At 43.0% G+C, this 20271-nt stretch overlaps 2 protein-coding genes and 1 non-coding gene across 3 annotated transcripts in view; 1 reads left to right on the top strand and 2 right to left on the bottom strand.

Annotated features, from left to right (window-relative positions):
* Positions 1 to 1133, bottom strand: part of LOC118577368 (SEC23 interacting protein) — a 32714-nt gene extending 31581 nt beyond the window's left edge. The window contains 1 exon segment of the mRNA XM_036177532.1: positions 1117 to 1133. Coding sequence (XP_036033425.1) covers positions 1117 to 1133 — 17 coding nt within the window.
* A 4299-nt stretch (positions 1134 to 5432) lies between these two features.
* LOC118576829 lies at positions 5433 to 5537 on the bottom strand. Its single transcript, XR_004944037.1, has one exon. It is a non-coding gene; the product is annotated as a U6 spliceosomal RNA (small nuclear RNA).
* A 5182-nt stretch (positions 5538 to 10719) lies between these two features.
* Positions 10720 to 20271, top strand: part of LOC118577357 (minichromosome maintenance complex binding protein) — a 38024-nt gene continuing 28472 nt past the window's right edge. Inside the window, exons 1-5 of the mRNA XM_036177526.1 lie at positions 10720 to 10786; positions 13181 to 13266; positions 13944 to 14084; positions 14173 to 14214; positions 17527 to 17628. Coding sequence (XP_036033419.1) covers positions 10720 to 10786; positions 13181 to 13266; positions 13944 to 14084; positions 14173 to 14214; positions 17527 to 17628 — 438 coding nt within the window. The remainder of the gene's footprint in view (positions 10787 to 13180; positions 13267 to 13943; positions 14085 to 14172; positions 14215 to 17526; positions 17629 to 20271) is intronic.

Here is a 20271-nt window from a genome sequence, read left to right as displayed (position 1 = left end):
TTTTCGGTGCTGGGATTGAACCAGGCACAGGCACATACTCCACCTCTGAAGCTGTACCCTCTGCCCAGGGAGTTGTTTTAACTCCTGTGTTTTCTCTTCAGCTAGAAAGATAATTGGTGGCTTTGTTTTGTTTTGTTTTAAATGAGGACTCCTTAAGTAAGAAAGGAAATGGGAAGGCCCCTGTCATTTTAGGGTAACCACTGGTTTATTATGGTTGTCTTACTTTATTTTGGCTGTGTTGGGGTTAATCCTAGGGCCTCAAGTGTGCTAGGTAAGCACTCCACCAGTGAGCCATACCCCTAGCACTGGATTTATTTTCTTTGCATGGAGTTAGTTTGTTACAGTACCAGATAAAGAACTCCAGAAATGCACACGTGCTAGACAAGGGCTGTGTTACTGAGTCATATCTAGTCCTTGGCTTTTGAGATAGAGCCTCCTTTGTAGCCTCCAGTTCTGAGCTTGTCAGTCTCCTGTCTCCAGATTCTGGGACTACAGTTGTGGGCCATTATATATACCCTGTTCTATAGTTTCTTAAAACTGAAAGCTGTGATGTTATTCATATTATCCTAAAATACGTGTTTCTTAATTTGCTTTGAACATCTTCCCATCGAAGGGAATTTATTTCCCCATTCTGAATGTCCCTGTTGTATGTTGTTACACAAGTTTTTTATCCTTTCATGTATTTTAAGCTAGATGACTAATCTAGAACTGTGTTGTCTGATACAGCTGCCACTTACTTAAATTAGTTAAAATTACACAAAATTAAAGGTTAAACTCCTTGTTGTTACTATGTTTCAAATGCTTATCAGCTATATGTTGGTAGAGACTGTAAGAGGGAGAATATTAAGAGACTTATTTTTAACTGCATGTATGTGTGTACTAGAGTGTGGGTATGTACATTTGAGTGGAGTTGCCCTTAGAAGCTAGGTGTTGGACCCCTCCACACACACACACAACCAACTAGAGTTACAGGCTGGTGGGAGCCTCTGGACATGGGTGTTGGACACCGCCCCCCCCCCCCACACACACACACAACCAACTGGAGTTACAGGCTGGTGGGAGCCTCTGGACTTGGGTGTTGGACCAAACTCAGGTCCTGAAAGAGCAGTTCTTCACCTTAACTGCAGCGCCATCTCCCTAGCCCCATGCCTGTGCTTGGTAGGATCTTGCTGTATAGTCTAGGCTGGCCTTGAACTCGCTGTGTAGCTCAGGCTGACCTCAGACTTCATCTTCTGCCTCACCACCTAAATGCTGGTATCACTGGCATGTGCCTCCACTCCCAGTTTCTGTCAGTACATTGTACTAGCTTTCGCTAGTAGGTATTTCTTGTGCCGCCACACCCAGCTGCTGTCAGTGTATCGTATCAGCTTTAGTTGTGTTAACTGTCTCTGACTCTGTCCAGAAACTTCATCTTCCAGCCTGTTGTCGCAGCCCAGGACCTGTGGTGGTGGTTTGTCTGTGACCCTCTTCTTTCTTGTTTCTTGTGGAGCTTCTCTCCTGCACGGTCTGTGCTGGAACCAGTGGATTTCAGTTGCTTCCAGAGACTTCACCCTGGGTTTAGTTTCATGGGTAGCCTCAGGCTGACCTTGAATTCTCCATCCTTCTACCTCAGCCTCTAGTGCAGAGATGACAGGCGTACCTCATTGCACCCAACTCCTGTTGACCTCGTCTGTTATGGCTTTAGTATCTGATCTATCCTTTTTTCCTTCTCTGGTACCCACTATCTCACCCAAGCTGGTCTTGAGCCTTCCAGGTCCAGGGATTACAGGCATGCACCATCACTTCTGGCTATTATCCGCATGTCTTCTGAGGGGGTTTTCATATCTACTTGCATGTTTCTCTGAGGATATATGTACATGTATAGGTGCCCTTGGATACCGGAAGTTAGAAGCAGTTGTGAGCCTTTCTTTCTGGGTGCTAGGAAACATTTACTAAAGTTTTCCTCTTATTTTTCATTTTCCTGTTTTTTTTTAAATAATTCATTTATTTTTATTTTATGTGCATTGGCATTTTGCCTGCCTGTACATCTGTGTCATGATTTTGGAGTTATACACAGCTGTTAGCTGCCATGTGGGTGCTGAGAATTGAACCCGAGCAGTCGGTGCTCTCCCCCCTCCCCCAGACAGGGTTTCCCTGTGTAGCTTTGCACCTTTCCTGGAACTCACTTGGTAGCCCAGGCTGGCCCCGAACTCACAGAGATCCGCCTGCCTCTGCCTCCCAAGTGCTAGGATTAAAGGCGTGTGCCACTACCACCACCCAGCACAGGTGGTGCTCTTAACCACTGAGCCATCTCTCCAGCCCCATTGTTTTGTGTTTTTTTGAGATTGTTTTCTGGAGCCCGGATTGGCCTCCAACTCACTCTAACCAAAGATGCCTCTGGCTCCCAAGTGCTGGGAAGCACTAGCCGCCATGCCTGACCACTCTTCCCCCGTATTGATAATGTGGTTTAATAACTATCCATTTACTTTGAGACCAGATCTTGTCATTTTACCCAGGCTGGCATCCAGGTCCTGGGTTCAAGTGATCCTCCTTCAGCTTCTAAGTAGTTGGGACAAGTCATGTGCCACCAGTCCTCTCCATAACTGTGTGGGGGGAAGACTGTGCACACACACATGCATGTAAACACCAAAGGACAGCTTTGGGAGTCAGTTCTTTCTGTCCCATGTGGTTCCGGTGATTGAACTTAGGTCATCAGGCTTGGCAGCGAATGGTCTTACTCACTTAGCCATCTCACTGGCCACAGAACTGTTGTTCATTTCAGGCTCCTTATAACTGCCCCTTCACTTGAGGGTGTTTTAGTTTTGGCTTAGTTTAGTTCCTTGGTTGAATCTGATGGACAAGGCTGGCAAGTGTGTAAAGAGGGGAAGTTTGAGTATCTACTGACTAGTGTTTTCAAGAATTCAAAGCAATAATAAGATCCAATGAAAGCTGGTCTGTTTTTGCCATTACCGTGAATCCAAGCAATCTTACTGTTAGAGCCCAGCTTGGAGCTCTTCTGTCTACCACTCTGCTCTTGGTAGGCACTAAAATGTAATTTATGTAAGGCTAGAGCTCCAAGTCAGTGGGAAGGCACCTGGGTGTTTTGAGGAACTGAGTAGAATGAGGTCCTAGGGTTAGGAAGGAAGAGGAAGTCCAGGCAGTTCTCAAGGACGCAGCTCTATTAGCTTGCTGTTTTTCTTCTCTGTAGCCCACAAATTCACTTGTTTTCCGTTCCAGCCCACACTTACCTTTGTCCAATTCTAGGGAGAGAAAATCTACTTGGCCCAGCATAGATTCTACTGTCAGCTCTGATGGCTGTGAGGGTTATGTAGGATAGTCATGGCTGTGGAGGCATGCCTTAATAGTGGGGAGGGTCTTGAAGGAGTGAATTGAGCAACCATGGCAAAATGCATGAGTATTTAAATTGTAAGTAGAATCATGTGGTTATAAGGCCAATGCAGACCTGTTAAGTAAGTTACAGAATGTTCTCCTGTTGAGGAAAACTCCTTTTATTATTTGATTTTTTTTGTTTGTTTGTTTGTTTTTAAACAGGATCTCACTATGTAGACCAGGTAGCCCTTAAACTCGAAAGAGATCCATATACTTGCCTCTGCCCCCCAAGTACTGGGATTAAAGATTTGTGGTACTAAACCTGGCCCAGGTCAAAACACTTTCAACTGTTCCTGCTTTCCAGTGTTTTTGTGTGTGGCTTTTTGGGATGGCAAAAATATTTTTATTCAGATATAATTCACATAAAATTTGCAATTTAAGAATGTATGTTTGACATGATAATGTAAGCTTGGGTGGAGCCCTAGGTATTTGGGAGTTGAGCAAGGGGATTGTGAGTTCAAGGCCTCCCTGGACAACTACTGAAAATCTGTCTCAAAAAGTCTGGGAATATTGCTGGTTAGTGGGTATTATGTGGAGCCTTAGGTTTAATAACTAGTAAATTATGTAAATAACATTTAATCATTTTTAGTATTTTAAAATTATATTTAGAGACTGTGTGTGCATGTGTAGGAGATACCGGCACAGGAGTGCCACAGTACATGTGTAGAGGTCAGAGGACAACTTTGGAGAGTTCTTTTCCTTCTACTACGTGGGTCCCAGTGATCAGACTAAGGTCATCATCGGGCTTGGCAGCAGCCAACACCCTTATCCACTGAGCCATCTCTCTAGCCTTTTTTGCTTGTTTGGGTGTAACAGACTTTCTTTTGGGCCACCAACCAACTCCCAAATCGTGACTTGTTATTAGTTATGAATGCTTGGCCTTAGCTTAGGCTCTTTTTTTAAAAGCTCTTATAACTTAACCTGTTTTCCTTCTGAGGAATCTTACTTTCACTCTCTGGGAGTCTGGCTGGCGCTGCCTGACTTCTGGCCTGGGGTGTGCCCCCCTCCCTTCCTCCCTGGTTCTCTCCTCCTGCCAGCCCTGTCTTTCCAAACTCTCCTGCCTAGCTATTCCTCATTCGGCTCTAGCTACCAACCAGGTGCCTTAGGCAGGCAAGGGGAACAAATGCAGCACATCTTTACATCGTTAAACAAATGCAGCAGGAACAAATGCAACACATCTTTACATCGTTAAACAAATGCAGCAGGAACAAATGCAACACATCTTTCACATCTTTGCCTAGTTAAAATAGTATTCCACAACATTTGTGGTTTTGTTTTGATTTCGCTATTTTTATGATGTACAACCAACAGCATTATCATTTCCATCTTCCCCCAAAGAAACCCTAACCACTACCACCACCACCACCATCAACACACACACACACACACACACACACACACACACACACCTCCAGTGCTCTAACAACTACCACCCCAAACGTATTCTGGTCTTTTTTTTTTTTTTTTAAGTAGAGTCATATAACATGTAGCCTTTAGGCGCTGCTTTCTTTCATTTAGAATATTTTCAGGCTTCATCCATGTTGCAGCATGCATTTTACTGCATTTCTTTTTATGACTGAAAATAATATTCCTTTATGTGTTTTGTAAAGTATTTTGTTTAGGGACTGATGACTAGATGCTCTTCTAAAGGACCCAGGCTGGAATCCCAGCACTCACATGGCAGTTCACACCTGTCTGTAACTCCAGTTCTGGGCCTTGAGATGCTCTCTTTTGGGTTCTTCAACACCAAGCACACTAGTGTAGAAACATATATGCAGGCAAAACACTCACACAAAGTAATACATAATTTGAAAGATTTTTGTTATTCGTTCACTCTTTCATGGGCTCTGTATCATTTCCTGCCTTGAGTGTCTGCCCTGACTTCCTGGATGACGGACCGCCATCAGTAAGATTAATGAAACCCTCTCCTCCCCCACAGCAGTAGAACCCTAACCAAGACACATGCATTCTGATTTCTCCAGATCTTTCCCTACCACTTAATTTCCTGGTTGTTATAGCCATTTGGGTGGAAGTAAAGTTATATGCTGCTGGGCTTTTTTTCTTTAAATATGGAACACTTGACAATTTTGAATGTCATCCTTGTACAGGGGCCATGCCAATCTTCTCGGATTTGTTCCAGTTTTAGTATATGTGCTGCTGAAGTGGGCCTGCTGTTGAGGTTTTTATTTTAATTTCTCTAATAATAACTAACATCTTATGTGTATATATTGGCATTTGGGGATACTCTTTGAGGATATGTCTGTTAAATCTGTGTGTGGTGCTTCATGCCTGTAATCTCAACATGTGAAAGGCCAAGGGAGAAAGTTTGGTTTGCTGCAGGTCTGAGGCCAGGTGAGCTACATAACAGTGCATTCTGATGCACTGTCTGTTCGAGTCTTTGCAGTCAGTGAGTAGGTGAGGCAGAAAGTATTTCATGTATCCCAGGCTGGCTGTGCGGATGCTAGGCAACCCCTCTACCAGCCGAGCTGGTCCCAGCCTCTTCCTTCTTTCTCTTTTAAACCAAGTCTCAGGCGTTCCAGGCCAGCCTTAGACTCACTATGGAGGCAAAGTTTTTAAGTTAGCCTTTTTCTTGTTGAATTAGGAGCCCCCCCCCCCAACAGGGTTTCTCTGTAGATTTGGAGCCCGTCCAGGACTAGCTCTGTAGACCAGGCTGGCCTTGAACTCACAGAGATCCACGTGCCTCTGCCTCCCGAGTGCTGGGATTAAGGGCATGTGCCACTACCGTCCGGCGAATTATGGGATTTTTGTTTCCTTCTCTCCGGTCCACCAGCATAGCCAGGGATTGAACTCAGGTCTTTCAGCTTGATACAGAGGATTCTGTCCCCATCCCCCCTTAGCAATGCCACTATGAATTTTTAATTTTGATAAAGTCCAACTTATTTTCCTTTTGGTTGCTCATGTTTGGGATGTCCATATATTTGCTCACCCCTTTTTTTAAGTAGTGTGTGAGTTGGGGTCTAAAGTCATTCTTTTGTATAGAGCTCGTTGTCCAGCTTTCCCAGTCCCATTTGTTGAAGAGACTTTCTCTCTTTTCTTATTATAGCTTTGGCACCTTTGTTGAAAAATCAGTTGATTGCAGCTGTGTGGCTTTATTTCTGAACTCAGTTTCTACTCTGTGGTCTCTATGATCTTTCTCCATGCCAGTACTTCCTGACAGCCATGGTGGTGTGCTGTTTGGTTGTTGAGGGGTGGCGTGCGTGCATACACGTACATGTCCAGTAGACATCAGAGGATTGGATATCCTACCCTATCATTCTCCACTTTATTCTCTTGAAGCAGGGTCTTACTAGACCCAAAGCTTCCAGCTTTGGCTATGGGGGCTGGCTAGCCAGTTCTGGAATCTACCTGTGTCCATTATTCCCTGTGCTAGGGTTATAGGCTCCCATGGCCATACCCAACTTTTCTGTGTGCTTGTGATTTGAATTCAGATCTTAGCTACCTGGTAAGCTCTACGTCAGCAAAAGCCCCTGCCTCAAAAAATGACACCTGTTGTCCTCTAGGTTCATACACCTGGACCTGGAATCCCACCACAGGACAGAAGTAGAAAGAGCGCCAGCTTCATAGCCAGCCTCGGCAACAGTGAGACTTCCTAAATCAATAAAAAGTTGGGTTCGAGAGAGTGGAGATTGAGGGCTATGGCTTAATGAAGCATATGCTCACTATGTTTGAGACCACCCTAGGTTCCATCTCTAGCATTCTGGGGGAGGGGCAGCTAAGCATTGGCTGTTATAATTTAGAACACCATTATTATTATTATTATTATTATTATTATTATTATTATTATTTTGGTTTTTCAAAACAGTTTCTCTTTGTAGTTTTGGTGCCTGTCCTGGATCTTGCTCTGTAGACTAGGCTGGCCTTGAACTCACAGAGATCTGCCAGGCTCTGCCTCCTGAGTGCTAGGATTAAAGGCATGCGCCACTGCTGCCTGAATGAACATCATTATTCTAAAGAGTACTTGCTTTTGCAGTCATTTAAGATTTTTCCATTCATTTTAGTTTTTGTTACTTTTATATATATATTTTGAACAATTTATTTAGAGCTGTTTTAAGTTCACAGGAGGATTGAAAGGTAGAGATTTTCCATGTAAGACCTCCCCTTCGTCCAAATGGTAACATTTCCTAAAGAGAAGTGTATTTGTCACAGTGAAGAAATCCTCACTGGGCCAGTGAGATGGTTCAGTGTGCTAACTTGATGACCTGAGTTCAATCCCTGGAACCCAGGCTAAAGGTGGAAGGGGAGAATGAATTCCACAGTTGGCCTCTGGACCCAGATTAGATTCCCAGTAACCACATGGTAATTGTAACTGCCTGTGACTCCAGTTCCATGGGTTCTAATGCCCCCTTCTGACCACTGCCAGCCCCCAGATGGTACACATGCGTCGTACATCCAAGCACCACACCTACATATAAGATAAAATTAAGTTATTTAAAAAGTTGTCCCGTGACCTCTGCATACAAGGCCCTGCCTCAAATACATATATCTCCCTTCATTAACCTGTTACCGTCCAGAGTCCATAGTTCCTTTGCATTGCTAGGGTTCAGTGATAGGCGTGCATTTAGCTTAGTGACAGAGCTGCTGTGGATTTTGCTTTCCAGCAGCAGTGACTGGAAACTGCTGCTCTTGACAGCTCGTGCTGCCTAGGCAAAGCACTCTGCTGACCTGCATCCCAGGACTTGTTCTTTTTAGATGAGGTTCTCCTCATCTGCATGTAGTGTGGTCAGTGTTCTGTATTACCACTACACTATAGTGCTTGCTCTTGCTGTGTGAGTGCGTGTATATGCATGCATGTGTGCCTTTTTTTCGGACAGTGTCCTTCATGGAACAGAAAAGTAGTATCTAGCTTATCCTTAATTTTTTTTGTGTGTGGAGTATGTCTTTGGATTTTTATTTGAACAGTTTTAGCCAAATTTTTGGCCATCTAGGTTTTCTCCTGTGTGATACTTTACAAATTTTATAATGGTGCAGTTTGTTTAGTTCTGTGATCTCTTGGAAGTTAATTTTGTGACAGACTTGCGGTTTGGGCCTAGCTTGCAGTTTTTGCAGTGACAACACTCTTGTTCCAGCATTGTTACAGTGCTCTCCTTTGTATATTGCCATATTGCTTCTGCTCCTTTGGAAGTTCAGTTGGCTACATCAATGTTGATAAATTTAAAGGCTATTTATTTTGTTTCATTGAGCTGTCCTTTTGCTGATACTATACTTGGGGTTTTTTGTTTTCTTTTGTTTTTCCATTTTTTTCTTTTTTTGAGACTGGGTGTTGTGTAATGCAAGCTTGCCTTGAACTTGTTAATAGCCTAGGATGGCCTTGAACTTGATCCTCCTGTGTCTCTGCTTAGTCCTGTGATTACTGGTGTGTAAAGGTGTTCACCACCACCTCTGAGTATATTTTAATAAAATTTAAAAATAGAAGAAGCCAAGCATGGTTGAATGGCGGCACACGCCTTTAATCCCAGCACTCAGGAGGCAGAGACAGGTGGATCTCTGTGAGTTTGAGGCCAGCCTGGGCTACAGAGTGAGATCCAGGACAGGCTCCAAAGCTACACAGAGAAACCTAGTCTAGGAAGAAAAAACAAACAAATAAAACAAACGAAAAAGAAAAAGCCAAGTTTGATGGTGAACAATTTTAATCCCAACACTCAGGAAGCAAAGACAGGTGGATCTCTGAGTTTAAGGCCAGCCTGGTGTACATTGCAAGTTCCAAGCCAGCCAGCACTATACACTGAGACCCTTTCTCTTTAAAATGATAAAAAGAAAAAAAGGAATGGTCTTTTGGCTAGCAAGATGGCTTGGTGGATAAAGGTGAGACCTGAGTTCAATTCCTGGGGCCCACTTAGTAGGAGAGAATTGACTCTTGAAAATTGTCCTCTGAACACACACACACACACACACACACACACACACACCAACAGGGTTTCTCTGTGTAACAGTTCTGGCTGTCCTGGAACTTGCTTTGTAGACCAGGCTGGCCTTGAACTCACAGAGATCCACCTACTATAGTCAAGCTTTCTTTGGACCTCCAGCTCCAAAATAAGACACAGAGACTTTTTATTCATTATGAAAATTTGGCCTTAGCATAGGCTTGTTCCCAGCTAGCTCTTAACACTTAAATTAACCCATTTATATTAATCTACATTCTGCCACATGGCTTAGTACTACTGTACATCCAACTTCCTCTGCATCTTGCTGGCAAATCTCCCCCCTTCCCAGGTTTCTTCTCAGAGTTCCTGTCTTTCCCCAGAAGTCCTGCCTATCCTCTCCTGCCTAGCTATTGGTCATTTGACTTGTTATTAAACCAATCAGAAGGTGCCTTAAGCAGGTGCGGAAGGACAGACACCTTCACACAGTGTATAAAAGATTATCCCTATAGCCTGCCTCTTCCTCCCAAGTGCTGGGATTAAAGTGTGTGCCCCTACCACCACCAGGCCTAAGGATACTTTTTGAAGCAAAACCAAACATTTATATGCAAAAAATAGAGTAGAGATCTTAGCCTAAACCTCATACTTTACATAGAAATTCACTCAGTTGGTCGTAGATCTAAGAACAAAACCTGGAGTATGGCACTAAAGTTGTTTCTGTTCTTCAGTTTTTAATTGAGTGTGTGTGTGTGTGTGTGTGTGTGTGACACTAAAGTTGTTTCTGTTCTTCAGTTTTTAATTGAGAGTGTGTGTGTGTGTGTGTGTGTGTGTGTGTGAGAGAGAGAGAGAGAGAGAGAGAGAGAGAGAGAGAGAGAGAGAGAATGAGAATATGAATATGGGGGTCGTGCATGTGTGAAGGTCAGAAGACAGCTTGGGGGATCACTTCTCTCCTTCCATCGTGTGGATCCTGGGGAATTGAACTGTGGTTGTCAAGCTTGGCCCACTTTAGGGGAAATGTTTGGAAACTGCTAAAGCAAGATTTTTGTGTTTCTGACAGACTCAGCTCCATCACAGTTAAAAACAAATCCCTCTTATTTGGCATCTGTTAGAGCAGCCATGTGGTAAATACAAAGGCTCGCCAGACATGTAGGCTGGGGATGGGGGTTAGCTGTGTCCTGTAGATAAGTCTGCTCTTTGGACCACCTGTAGGTCGCTCCTGCAGATAATAAGTGTTAGGATCCTGTCCTCACTCCCACACATGAGCAGCTTGGGGTCTCGCGTCATTAGTGGACTCCGGTGACTATGTACCTGCCTTAAAAAGCAGGACGTGGGAACCCCCCCCCCCTTCCTCTCTGCTCCCTGCTCTCTGCTCTGCTCCCGCCATCTCTCTCCCCTCCCAGGCCTGGCTCTCCTCCCTCCTAGCCAATCCTTCCCTCTAATAAAGCTCTTTGTAACTGTGGTAGTCGTGGCCATGGCCTGTGACTTTTCTGCTGGTAACCAGCACTGCCACCAGCGCCATTTACCTATCAATAAGGGCAGTAATACTGTATGTGTCATGTGGAGAACTGGCTGCCACTTTGGGTGATGAGCCTCTCTGATAGAGAGCAACTTATCTCCATATGTACTGCTAGGAGGCTAGAACATCACTTATATGCTAGTGTGATTGGTGTTGAAGGACAGAATTACAATTTAAAGGTTTTTTGTTTTTTGTTTGTTTTCTTTGAGATTGGCTCATGTAGCTCAGGCTGGCCTTATACTCACTATATAACTGAGGAACCCTGAGCTCCTGATCCTCCTGCCTCTACCTCCCAAATGCTGAGGTCACAGCTGTGTCATTTACACCCTCATAAGATTTCCCCCCATTTTTATAGTGTTGGGAGTTAGACCCGAGGCCTTGTGTGTGTTAGACAAGCAAGCACTCTGCCACTGACCCACATCCATAGCCCAGTTCAAAGATCTTATTTGGCCTTAGTTTTGATTCTAGAGTCCAGCAACACAAAAGGACAGATTTAGTTTATTGCTCTTAGTTTTTGTTTGCTTGTTAATGTTTAGAATTCTAGAATTGGGCAACATTTTATTCCATGAGATAGTTAAGATTTTGATAGGCTGAGGAGAAGAATTTGTTGATTTTTACACAAAGCCTGAAGAAAGCAGAAACAAAGGGGAAACAGATTGTTCATTTCCCAGAGACTTTCCTTGGCGGATAGCAGGACTGAACAACGAAGAAACAACTGATTAGTGTTTGGGTGACTGAGGCCATTGCTATGAAGAATGCAATGAGAAAAGCGGATCTCCAGGCCAGGTCAAACTGCTGGATGGGAGAATTTGCCTGTGCTTTTCTCCTGGCTTCTTTGAAGATCGGGTAGAAGCTTAGTTTCCTGGTGTTTTGATGACACAGAACTTTAGTTTTTAACATGGTAACTACATTTACCTCTTCTACAACAATGACCTGGAATCTTAACACTGGTCATATTTGACTGAAATCTAATGATAAGGAAACTTCACACAAATCCAAAATTAATTTGGGGGTAGGAGTTCTTGCTACAGAACTGGGATCACAGACACGTGTACCACCATGCTCAGGCGAATTTTTATTTAAAGCACTTTGGGGGTGGGAGATTGGTATGTATGTTTGTTTGTTTGTTTACTGTCTTAGGATTTCTATTGCTGTGAAGGGACATTATGACCTTATAAAGGACCTCTTATAAAGGAAAACATTTAGTTGAAGTGACGGCTTACAGTTCAGAGGTTCAGTCCATTATCATCATGGCAGGGAGCATGGCAGCATGCAGGCTGACATGGTGCTAGCTACATCTTGATCAGAAGGCAACAGGAAGTGGACTGTGACTCTGGACAGTATCTTGAACATACATGAGACCGCAAAGCCAACTCCACAGTGACACACTTCCTCCAACAAGACCATACTCACTCCAACAAGGCCACACCTCCTAATAGTGGCACTTAGGGGCCATTTTCTTTCAAACCATTTGGTTTTGGTTTTTATGTATTTATTTTTTAAAGACAGGGTTTTTCTGTGTAGCCCTGGCTGCCCTGAAACTCACTCTGTAGACCAGGCTAGCCTCAAACTAACACTCGCCTGCCTGTGCCTCCCGAGTGCTGGGATTAAAGGTGTGCATCACTACCGCCGGCAGGAAAGTATTCTTAACTGCCATTGCCACATAGAGGGTTGGTTGTATCAGGACTTGTAAAGCTGGCTCAGTGGTTAAGAGTACTTACTGCTCTTGCAGAGGATTCAAATTTAGTTTTCAGCGTTTGTAATTCTAGCCTCTTTTGTCACCTGTGCTCAAAGACACATACCTACACACAGATACACATAAAATAAGTCTTTTTTAAAAGTATTTTTAAATATTATAACAGCTGTTTAGACTTACGATATTCTTAAGAAACAGTAAAATCTTTAGAAGGCAGATGTACATAGTGCATGCAACTGTAATGGGTTAGAAAAGACTATTATGAGTGATCCAACAAGTAATAAGACAAAGGGAGCAAAGATACAGGTGTTCTTTGTACTGTTTATATAAGTTAAAAGCTTCCAATTATTGCCAGATCACCTTAGTTAGATCCCCAGGAAACAACTCCTGCAAGGTGTTCTCTGGTCTCCTTGCAAGTGTGCATGAAACACACCACTTCCATTTCGGGGTGTGTTACTCTACAGAAGAGTATTTTGAGCTGAGTGCTTTATCTACTGTAGCTTGTGCTGGTCTAGGTGAGTCTCAGTTGTTAAGGCCAGAGAGCCATGCAGCCAGCAGCCTGCGTTTGTGGTAGCCAGCAGCCAGCAGCCTGCAAGTCCCTTGAATACCTACCTGTGAATGTCCCAGTTGTGCTTGTATAACTGTTAAGCTTGCATGTTACTGACCTGAACATAATCTTTTGGTCTGTGTTGTGCTTTGATGACCATATTTCTCTTTCAGCCCAAAATGGAGTTAATCCTGACTGGGAGAAGAAAGTCATTGAATACTTCAAGGAAAAGCTGAAGGAAAACAATGCTCCTAAATGGGTGAGCTTACTGCTGTTTACAGGGAGGGAGTTGGCTGACTGTAGTTTCTCCAGGAGAGTAGAGCCCCGTGTGAGAAGTGAGCACACTACTGTCCCAGTACAAAGGCATTAATTAAAGGCTTTGGTCTGACTCTGTGTTGTGCCTCTAGGTGGCAGTAAATGACTGTTTCTGGTAAACTGGTTCAAAGAGCAGCTGTCATCGATGTTTTGTTCCCTCCTAAAAGAATTGGCATGTTAATTAATGCTCAGAGGACTCATCAAAGTGCATGCCTTTCTCTTGATTGAAACGGTTCAGGAATTCTTTGTAGTAGGTGATGTCTACAATCTGGGGCCTTGGGAGACTGACACTAGAGGATCATGACAAGTTTGGGGCCAGCCTCGGCTATTAGTGAATTCCAGGCCATTCTGAGCTACAAAGTGAGACCTTGCTTTAAAAAAAGGAAATAAGAAACAGAACATAAAGAAGGCATGGGGGAGGGTGCACATGCTTTTGAAAGGAAAAACATCCTATTATGGTCAAGTATTAATCACAGGAACAGGGAAGAATTCAGAGGAAAGGTTTTCCTTCCTCAGCATTGAGAGCATATAGCTTCCGGATAAGGCTAGATTTTGAATATGTATGTGCTTAACATTTACGGATGACAACTTTGCTGATTTGCTTGTTTGTTTTCTTTGAAGGTACCATCATTGAATGAAGTTCCCCTTCATTATTTGAAACCTAACAGCTTTGTCAAGTTCCGTTGCATGATTCAGGATATGTTTGACCCTGAGTTTTACATGGGAGTTTATGAGACGGTTAATCAGAACACAAAAGCACGAGTATGTATTGCTTTCTTCTTGAGCTCTGTTTATAATTTGTAATATTAATTATATTTATAGAATACTCTGTCTTTTGTTTTGGTTATAGGTTCTTCACTTTGGAAAATACAGGGATATAGCAGAATGTGGGGTATGTATCTTTTATGATATTTGAAACTTTTTTTAGCGTGATTTTTTTTTTTTCACCTAAAAAGAAAATTCGTTTTTCTTTGGTTGGTCTTCAATGTATCTGTCTTGTGTGTGAATGAGTGTTTTGTTTTGTTGTTTGTTTGTTTGTTTGTTTGTTTTGTCAAAACAGGGTTTCTCTGTGTTGTTCTGGTGGTGCCTGTCCTGAATCTTTCTCTCTGTAGACCAGGCTGGCCTCAAACTCACAGAGATCCACCTGGCTCTGCCTCCCGAGTGCTGGGACTAAAAGCATGCACCACTACCGCCCGGCTGAATGAGTTCTTAGAAATCAGGCAGAATATTTTTTTAGTTTGTCTTTTAAGAGTTTTTCTGACATAATTTTCTTATTTGTCTTTTAAAGATTTTTAGCAAGATTGTAAATGACAAGGTTCTTCCTCAGTATCTGTGACTAAAAGCACCAGTCTATGATTGTTTAAATGAAGATTTAGACTTAACACTTTCTCAAGTAGATATAAATAAATATGGTTTTTTGGGGGGGGGCAGAGGGCACACACCATGGAGGTCAGAGGACATTCATGGGTCCTGGGGCTCAAATTCAGCTAATCAGGCTAGACAGAAAGTGCCTGTGCCCACTCTGCTATCCTGTCACTCAGTGAAATACAGTGAAATCTCACCCTATTTTTCTAGGGGGTGGGGTGTAGAAATTAAAGAAGCATAGGCCTTCCTAAAGTGAAGCATGAACTTTACTAAGTCGAGCAGTATTCCAACTTAAAAATACACCTTTTTGTATGTGTCTCTAAGTGGCCTGACTTGCCGGGCCTGGAACTTGTCCTCTCACGTGTCCTCTCAGATGGTGGGTCTGCAGGTGTGTTACTGCACACCTGACTCTACGCATGGGTTCACAACAGACTTTCACTGATGGAAAGAAGTAAGGAAAGCCCTCTCCATGCCAGTAACAGGAAAAGCACATAGTAGTGGGTGTTAAATGTAGCTATGAAAGTCAGTTGAACTTCATTTTGACACCCAGTCAGCATGTGGTGTCTTAGCTGGGGCTGTGAAATTTATCTTTATTTTAGCAGTAAAAGAGAACATTAGCATAGCTAAATAAGCCAGACAGGTAATAATGTCCTCCTGTCAGGTGTGCTTTGTGTTTTTCCTGTGTTTTCTGTTGAAACACAGACCCTAATTGTCAGTTGTTGGGAAGAAAATAAGGATTCCAAGCCGGTCAGTAGGAAGATGAAGCCTCTGTTGTTAGCTTTTTTGGGGTCTAGCTCTTTGTTTTATGGATCCAGAACTTTCGCTCCATCAGCTTTTGGGAGGCTTTTTACTTTTTGTTTACTCAAATCTCCCAAGAGGTGATGGCTGATGCTAATTAATACAGCTACTTAGAAGTATTAGTACAGTTCTGAAGAATTGTCCTACCTAGTGACTTGGTGCTCTGGTGGAGTGGGCTGATGAGATAGAGCCCACTCCAACTGGGGAGCTTCAGCAGCTTCTGACGGTAACCCAGGGTCATGGACTCAGAGATGGACTCTGTTGATCACATGTGAAGAGCTTCAGACTTTGTGTCTTTTTCCATAAGACAGATGTGTTGCTAAGCTAACGGATTGACTTTATTGATGCTTCCTTAAGGAGTCCTAATGCATTGGTGATTATATATATTACTGTTTAAGGTTTCCTCCTCAGTGTACAGTAGCATAAATTGATAAGTCATCAATCTTGGCACGACACAGCCACAGACTCAGAGTTTGTGTCTACCAAATAAAGTCTTAAATGACAGCCCATTCCAATGAATGAGACCTTGCCCCTAGAAAGAAAAAAAAAGGCAAAAAACTTAGTTTGAAGGTGGAGAACATGGCTGAGATAATGGAATGCTTGCCTAGCATGCATGAGCACGGGGTTCAGTTCGTAGCACCTAGGAAACAGATCAGAGATTCAGGGTCATTCTCAGTACAGAGTGAATTTGAGGCAGACCTTGTTTCAAAAACTAAACAAAAACAAAAAAAATTCTAGCTTAAATATGAGTAAAATATGTGATAATGTATGTGAAAATGATGTAATGAAACTTGATTTTATGTGTGGGGACTGGGAGGCTTGTTTTCAAGGCAGGGTTTTTCTGTGTAGCCCTGGCTGTCCTGGAACCTGCTCAGTAGACCAGGCTGACCTCAAACTCCCAGAAATCTGCCTGCTTCTGCCTCCCAACTGCTGGGAATCGAACCCAGGGCATCATACACAGTAAGCAAGGACTCTTGGCATGGAGCTCATGCTCTGTTTTAAAAGAATTTTATTTCATAACTAGGGTACTGCGGATCATGGCTTTGAGGAAGGCATTGTTTTGGCTATTGTGTTAAGATTTATGTATTATGTGTACAGAAGAGGGTGTCAGATCTCATTACAGATGGTTGTGAGCCACCACATGGGTGGTGGGAATTGAACTCGGGACCTCTGGAAGAACAGTAGGTGCTCTTAACCTCTAAGCCATCTTTCTAGCCCCGGTTTTTTGTTTTGGTTTTGATTTTGGTTTTGGTTTTTAGAGACAGGGTTTCTCTGTAGCTTTGGAGCCTGTCCTGGACTAGCTCTGTAGACCAGGCTGGCCTCGAACTCACAGAGATCCACCTGCCTCTGCCTCCTGTGTGCTTGGATTACCGATGTGCACCACCACGGCCCAGCGCCTGTTTTGTGTTTTAAAATGATAGCTTGAGGGCTTGGGAGATGACAAGGTGGGTAGAAGCAATTTCTGCCAAGCCTGAGGATGTGAGTTCAGTCCCTGAACTCCACAGGTAGAAGGAGAAGGCCTGCTCCTGCAGGCTGTCCTCTCCCTCCCATATGTAAGCTGTGGCCTGCACATGCCCTCCTACCCACACACACAGGAAAGAATTGAATAGACACAGTAAAAGTGAAAGTTGGAAAGATGGATGTAGTGGCTTACTCCTGGAATCCCTGAACTTGGGAGGCTGATGCAGGAGGATTGCTAAATGTTAGAGCCCAACACAAACTATAGTGACAACCCATCCCCAACCTATCCCAGAAGAAAAAAAGAAAGAAAAGGAGGTAGTTTTGGAAGCCTAGTGTGTTGTGGTGGCAGCGTCTGCCGTTACCATGCTTCCCCAATACTTGGGCATCTAAGGTGGAGGACTACAAATTCCATGCGAGCCAGAGCTATATACGGAGGTGCTGGCCCAAAAATAAATAAATAAATAATTGAAACTAATTGCGTCTTAATTAACATTAATTGCTTGTAAATTAACATTTTGATTTTATTATATGAAAATTATTTTCCTTAACAAAATTAAAAATGCTTTTCTGTATATTACAGCCTCAACAAGAGCTTGACTTAAGCTCTCCACGATCTGCCACTGCAGAAAGACAGACCTTTTACTGTGTTCCAGTGCCTGGGGAGTCTTCGTGGGTCAAAGAGATATCCTTCATCTGAACCCTACTATCTGCTGAATGGTTCTTAATTTTTTTTCTTAATTTCAATGATCACTGTTCAGACTAGATTTGTAATCGTTTTACCTTGGTGACTTTAGTTAGGAAAAAATGTGTTCTTTAGTAAGACATAGATTTAAGTATCCATCACAGAGAAATACCTAAATTATGATACATCCCTATAGTGAAATACTATTAAAATAGATTGAGATAGGTTTATAGGAACTTAAGTATTATGATAAGAGAAGGGTACAATTTTGAATTAGAATGCATTCTAATTTTTCAAGTTTTTAAAGTTTTGTATGTGTGTGTTTCTGCATGAGTTTATGTGTGCTACATGCTCACAGGAGCCCATGGAGAAGCTGAAAGAGAATTTCACATCCTTTTGAACTGGAGTTGTAGGTGGTTGAGTAGGTACTAGGAACAGAGAACCTGGGTCCTCTTCAAGAGCAGCTGGTGTTCTTAACTACTGAGCCATCTCTCCAGCACTAGTAAGCTGAATCCTCAAATACATGTTTCAGTCATTTAGTTAAAACTGTTGTTGAAGGGGTGGTTTGTTTTGTTTTGTTGGTGGTTATGGTTTTTCATTATGTTTCAAAGATTTATTTATTTAGTGTACATTGGGTTTTTGTGTGGATGTATGAGGGTGTTGGATCCTCTGGAACTGGAGTTACAGATCGTTGTGAGCTGCCATGTGGGTGCTGGGAATTGAACCCGGGTCCTTTGGAAGAGCAGCCAGTGCTCTTAATCACTGAACCACCTCTTCGGCCTCAGTGGTTATGTTTTGAGGCAAGGTCTAATACAGCTTAGTGCTGGCCTTCAGCTCCTGATCCTCCTCCAACTGCTGGGATTACATCCTGCGCCTCCAAGCCTGGCCAAACTTGGACCTTTTAAACCTTTGCATAGTGTTTTCTGTCTCCTTTAATGCAAACAGGATCTCTGGGTTTGGGTCTTTTGTCCTCAGTGCTTACTTTATTTTTCTTCCCCTGAAGACAAATGTTGCCAGGAGGTTGCTAAATGCCCTCTCTAATGTTCTCTGATTCTGCCTCCTTTGATTCCTACCCTTTCCTTCTATCCGTTCTGTCTGTGTTTAGCTTTTCTTTCTTTGTCTTTTTATAGAGCTGAGGATTGAACCCAGCCCCTTTTGCATGGTAGGTAAGCACTCTGCCCCTGACCTACGTCTTCAGCCCTAGAGTTTGGTTTTTCTGGCTTCTTGAGTGAAACACTCAGTTACCAATTTCAGGTTCTCTGGTATTGGCAGTTAGAATAAATAAATTCTTTTAATATTAGAGCAGTCAATCCCTTTAATCACTGCTTTGGTTTCTGATCTTCCTTGTGATCTCTTGGTCTCTGACTTCTCAACGGTGTCATCTGTGCTCCCTCTCTCTGTGTTACCGCCATCGTGCATCTCGTTTGTCTGTAAACTGTAGAGCCCGTGTTACTGGTGTGTGTGTGTGTTTATGTGTAGGCTTTTTGCCTACATGTGTGTCTGTGCACCACGGGCTTGCCCTGTGCTCTCAGAGGCTAAAAGGGGATATTAGATCCCCTGGGACCAGAGTTGGAGTTAAGGACAGTTAAGCCCACTGCATGGATGCTGGGAAGGAACTGAGGCCCTCTCGAAGAGCAGCCAATGCTCTTAACCGTTGAGTCATCTTCCCAGCCTGCTCTAAATTAGTTAATTTGTTTCCTTCCTCATTTATTTATAAGGATATATTTAGGAGAGGGCATTGACTATACCCTGGAGCTGGAGTTAGAGGCAGTTGTGAGTTGTCTAAGGTAGTGCAGGGAACTGAACTCTGGCCCTCTGTAGAAAACACAGTAGGTACTCTTAACTGCTGAGCCATCTCTCTGGCCCTTTGTTTTAACAGTCACCTGTTTTCTGTATAAACTAAGAAAAAGCTACATCATTTACACTTGTGAACATATTCACTATCTCCGGTTCTCTTTGTGTGAAATTACTTCCCTTAGACCCTCCTCCCTCCTTTTTTTTATTATTTTTTTTAGAACAGGTCTGAGGGTGGTGAATTCCTTCATGAAAGTTCAACTCTCTTCACCTTCCATTTTTGAAGGAGATTTTCATAAATGTAAAGTTCTTGATTGACACACACTTTCTTCAGTAGTGTTTTAATGATACAGTGCCGTTCTCTCGGCCTCCGCCCCTTCTCGCTGAAAGGTTAGCTATCATTCTTGTTATTCCTTTTGTAGAGTGTGTCTTTTGTGCTTCTCAAATCCTCTTTCTCTTTTGTTGGCAGGCTTTTAACTATGGGGTGCCTGGGTGTGGACTTTTTGGTTTGGGAGTTTGGGGGTCCCCTTGCCCTTTTCTTGGGAAATATGCTTCTCTTAATTGGGTTTTGTTGAGCTTTCCAGTTTGTGGATGTTTTTTAGCAACAATTTTAGGCATTTCTTCAAATATTTTTTTCTGTCCTAATCTCAGTACTGAACTCAGACTAGACTGTATGAGTGTGTGTGTGTGTGTGTGTGTGTGTGTGTGTGTGTGTGTGTAAGACTTCTTGATCTTTTCTTTTCATAGTCATCTTTTGTTCATTTGTGCTTGTTTTTTAAATCTTCTTGCTAGAAGTTGAGCCCAATCCCTTAGAAGCAGGCAAAGCGTTCTCCCGCCGAGCACACTTAT

The sequence above is a fragment of the Onychomys torridus genome, chromosome 1, assembly GCF_903995425.1.
Source record: "Onychomys torridus chromosome 1, mOncTor1.1, whole genome shotgun sequence".
Taxonomy (NCBI): Eukaryota; Metazoa; Chordata; class Mammalia; order Rodentia; family Cricetidae; genus Onychomys; species Onychomys torridus.
This window is presented reverse-complemented; position numbering and strand designations above follow the sequence as displayed.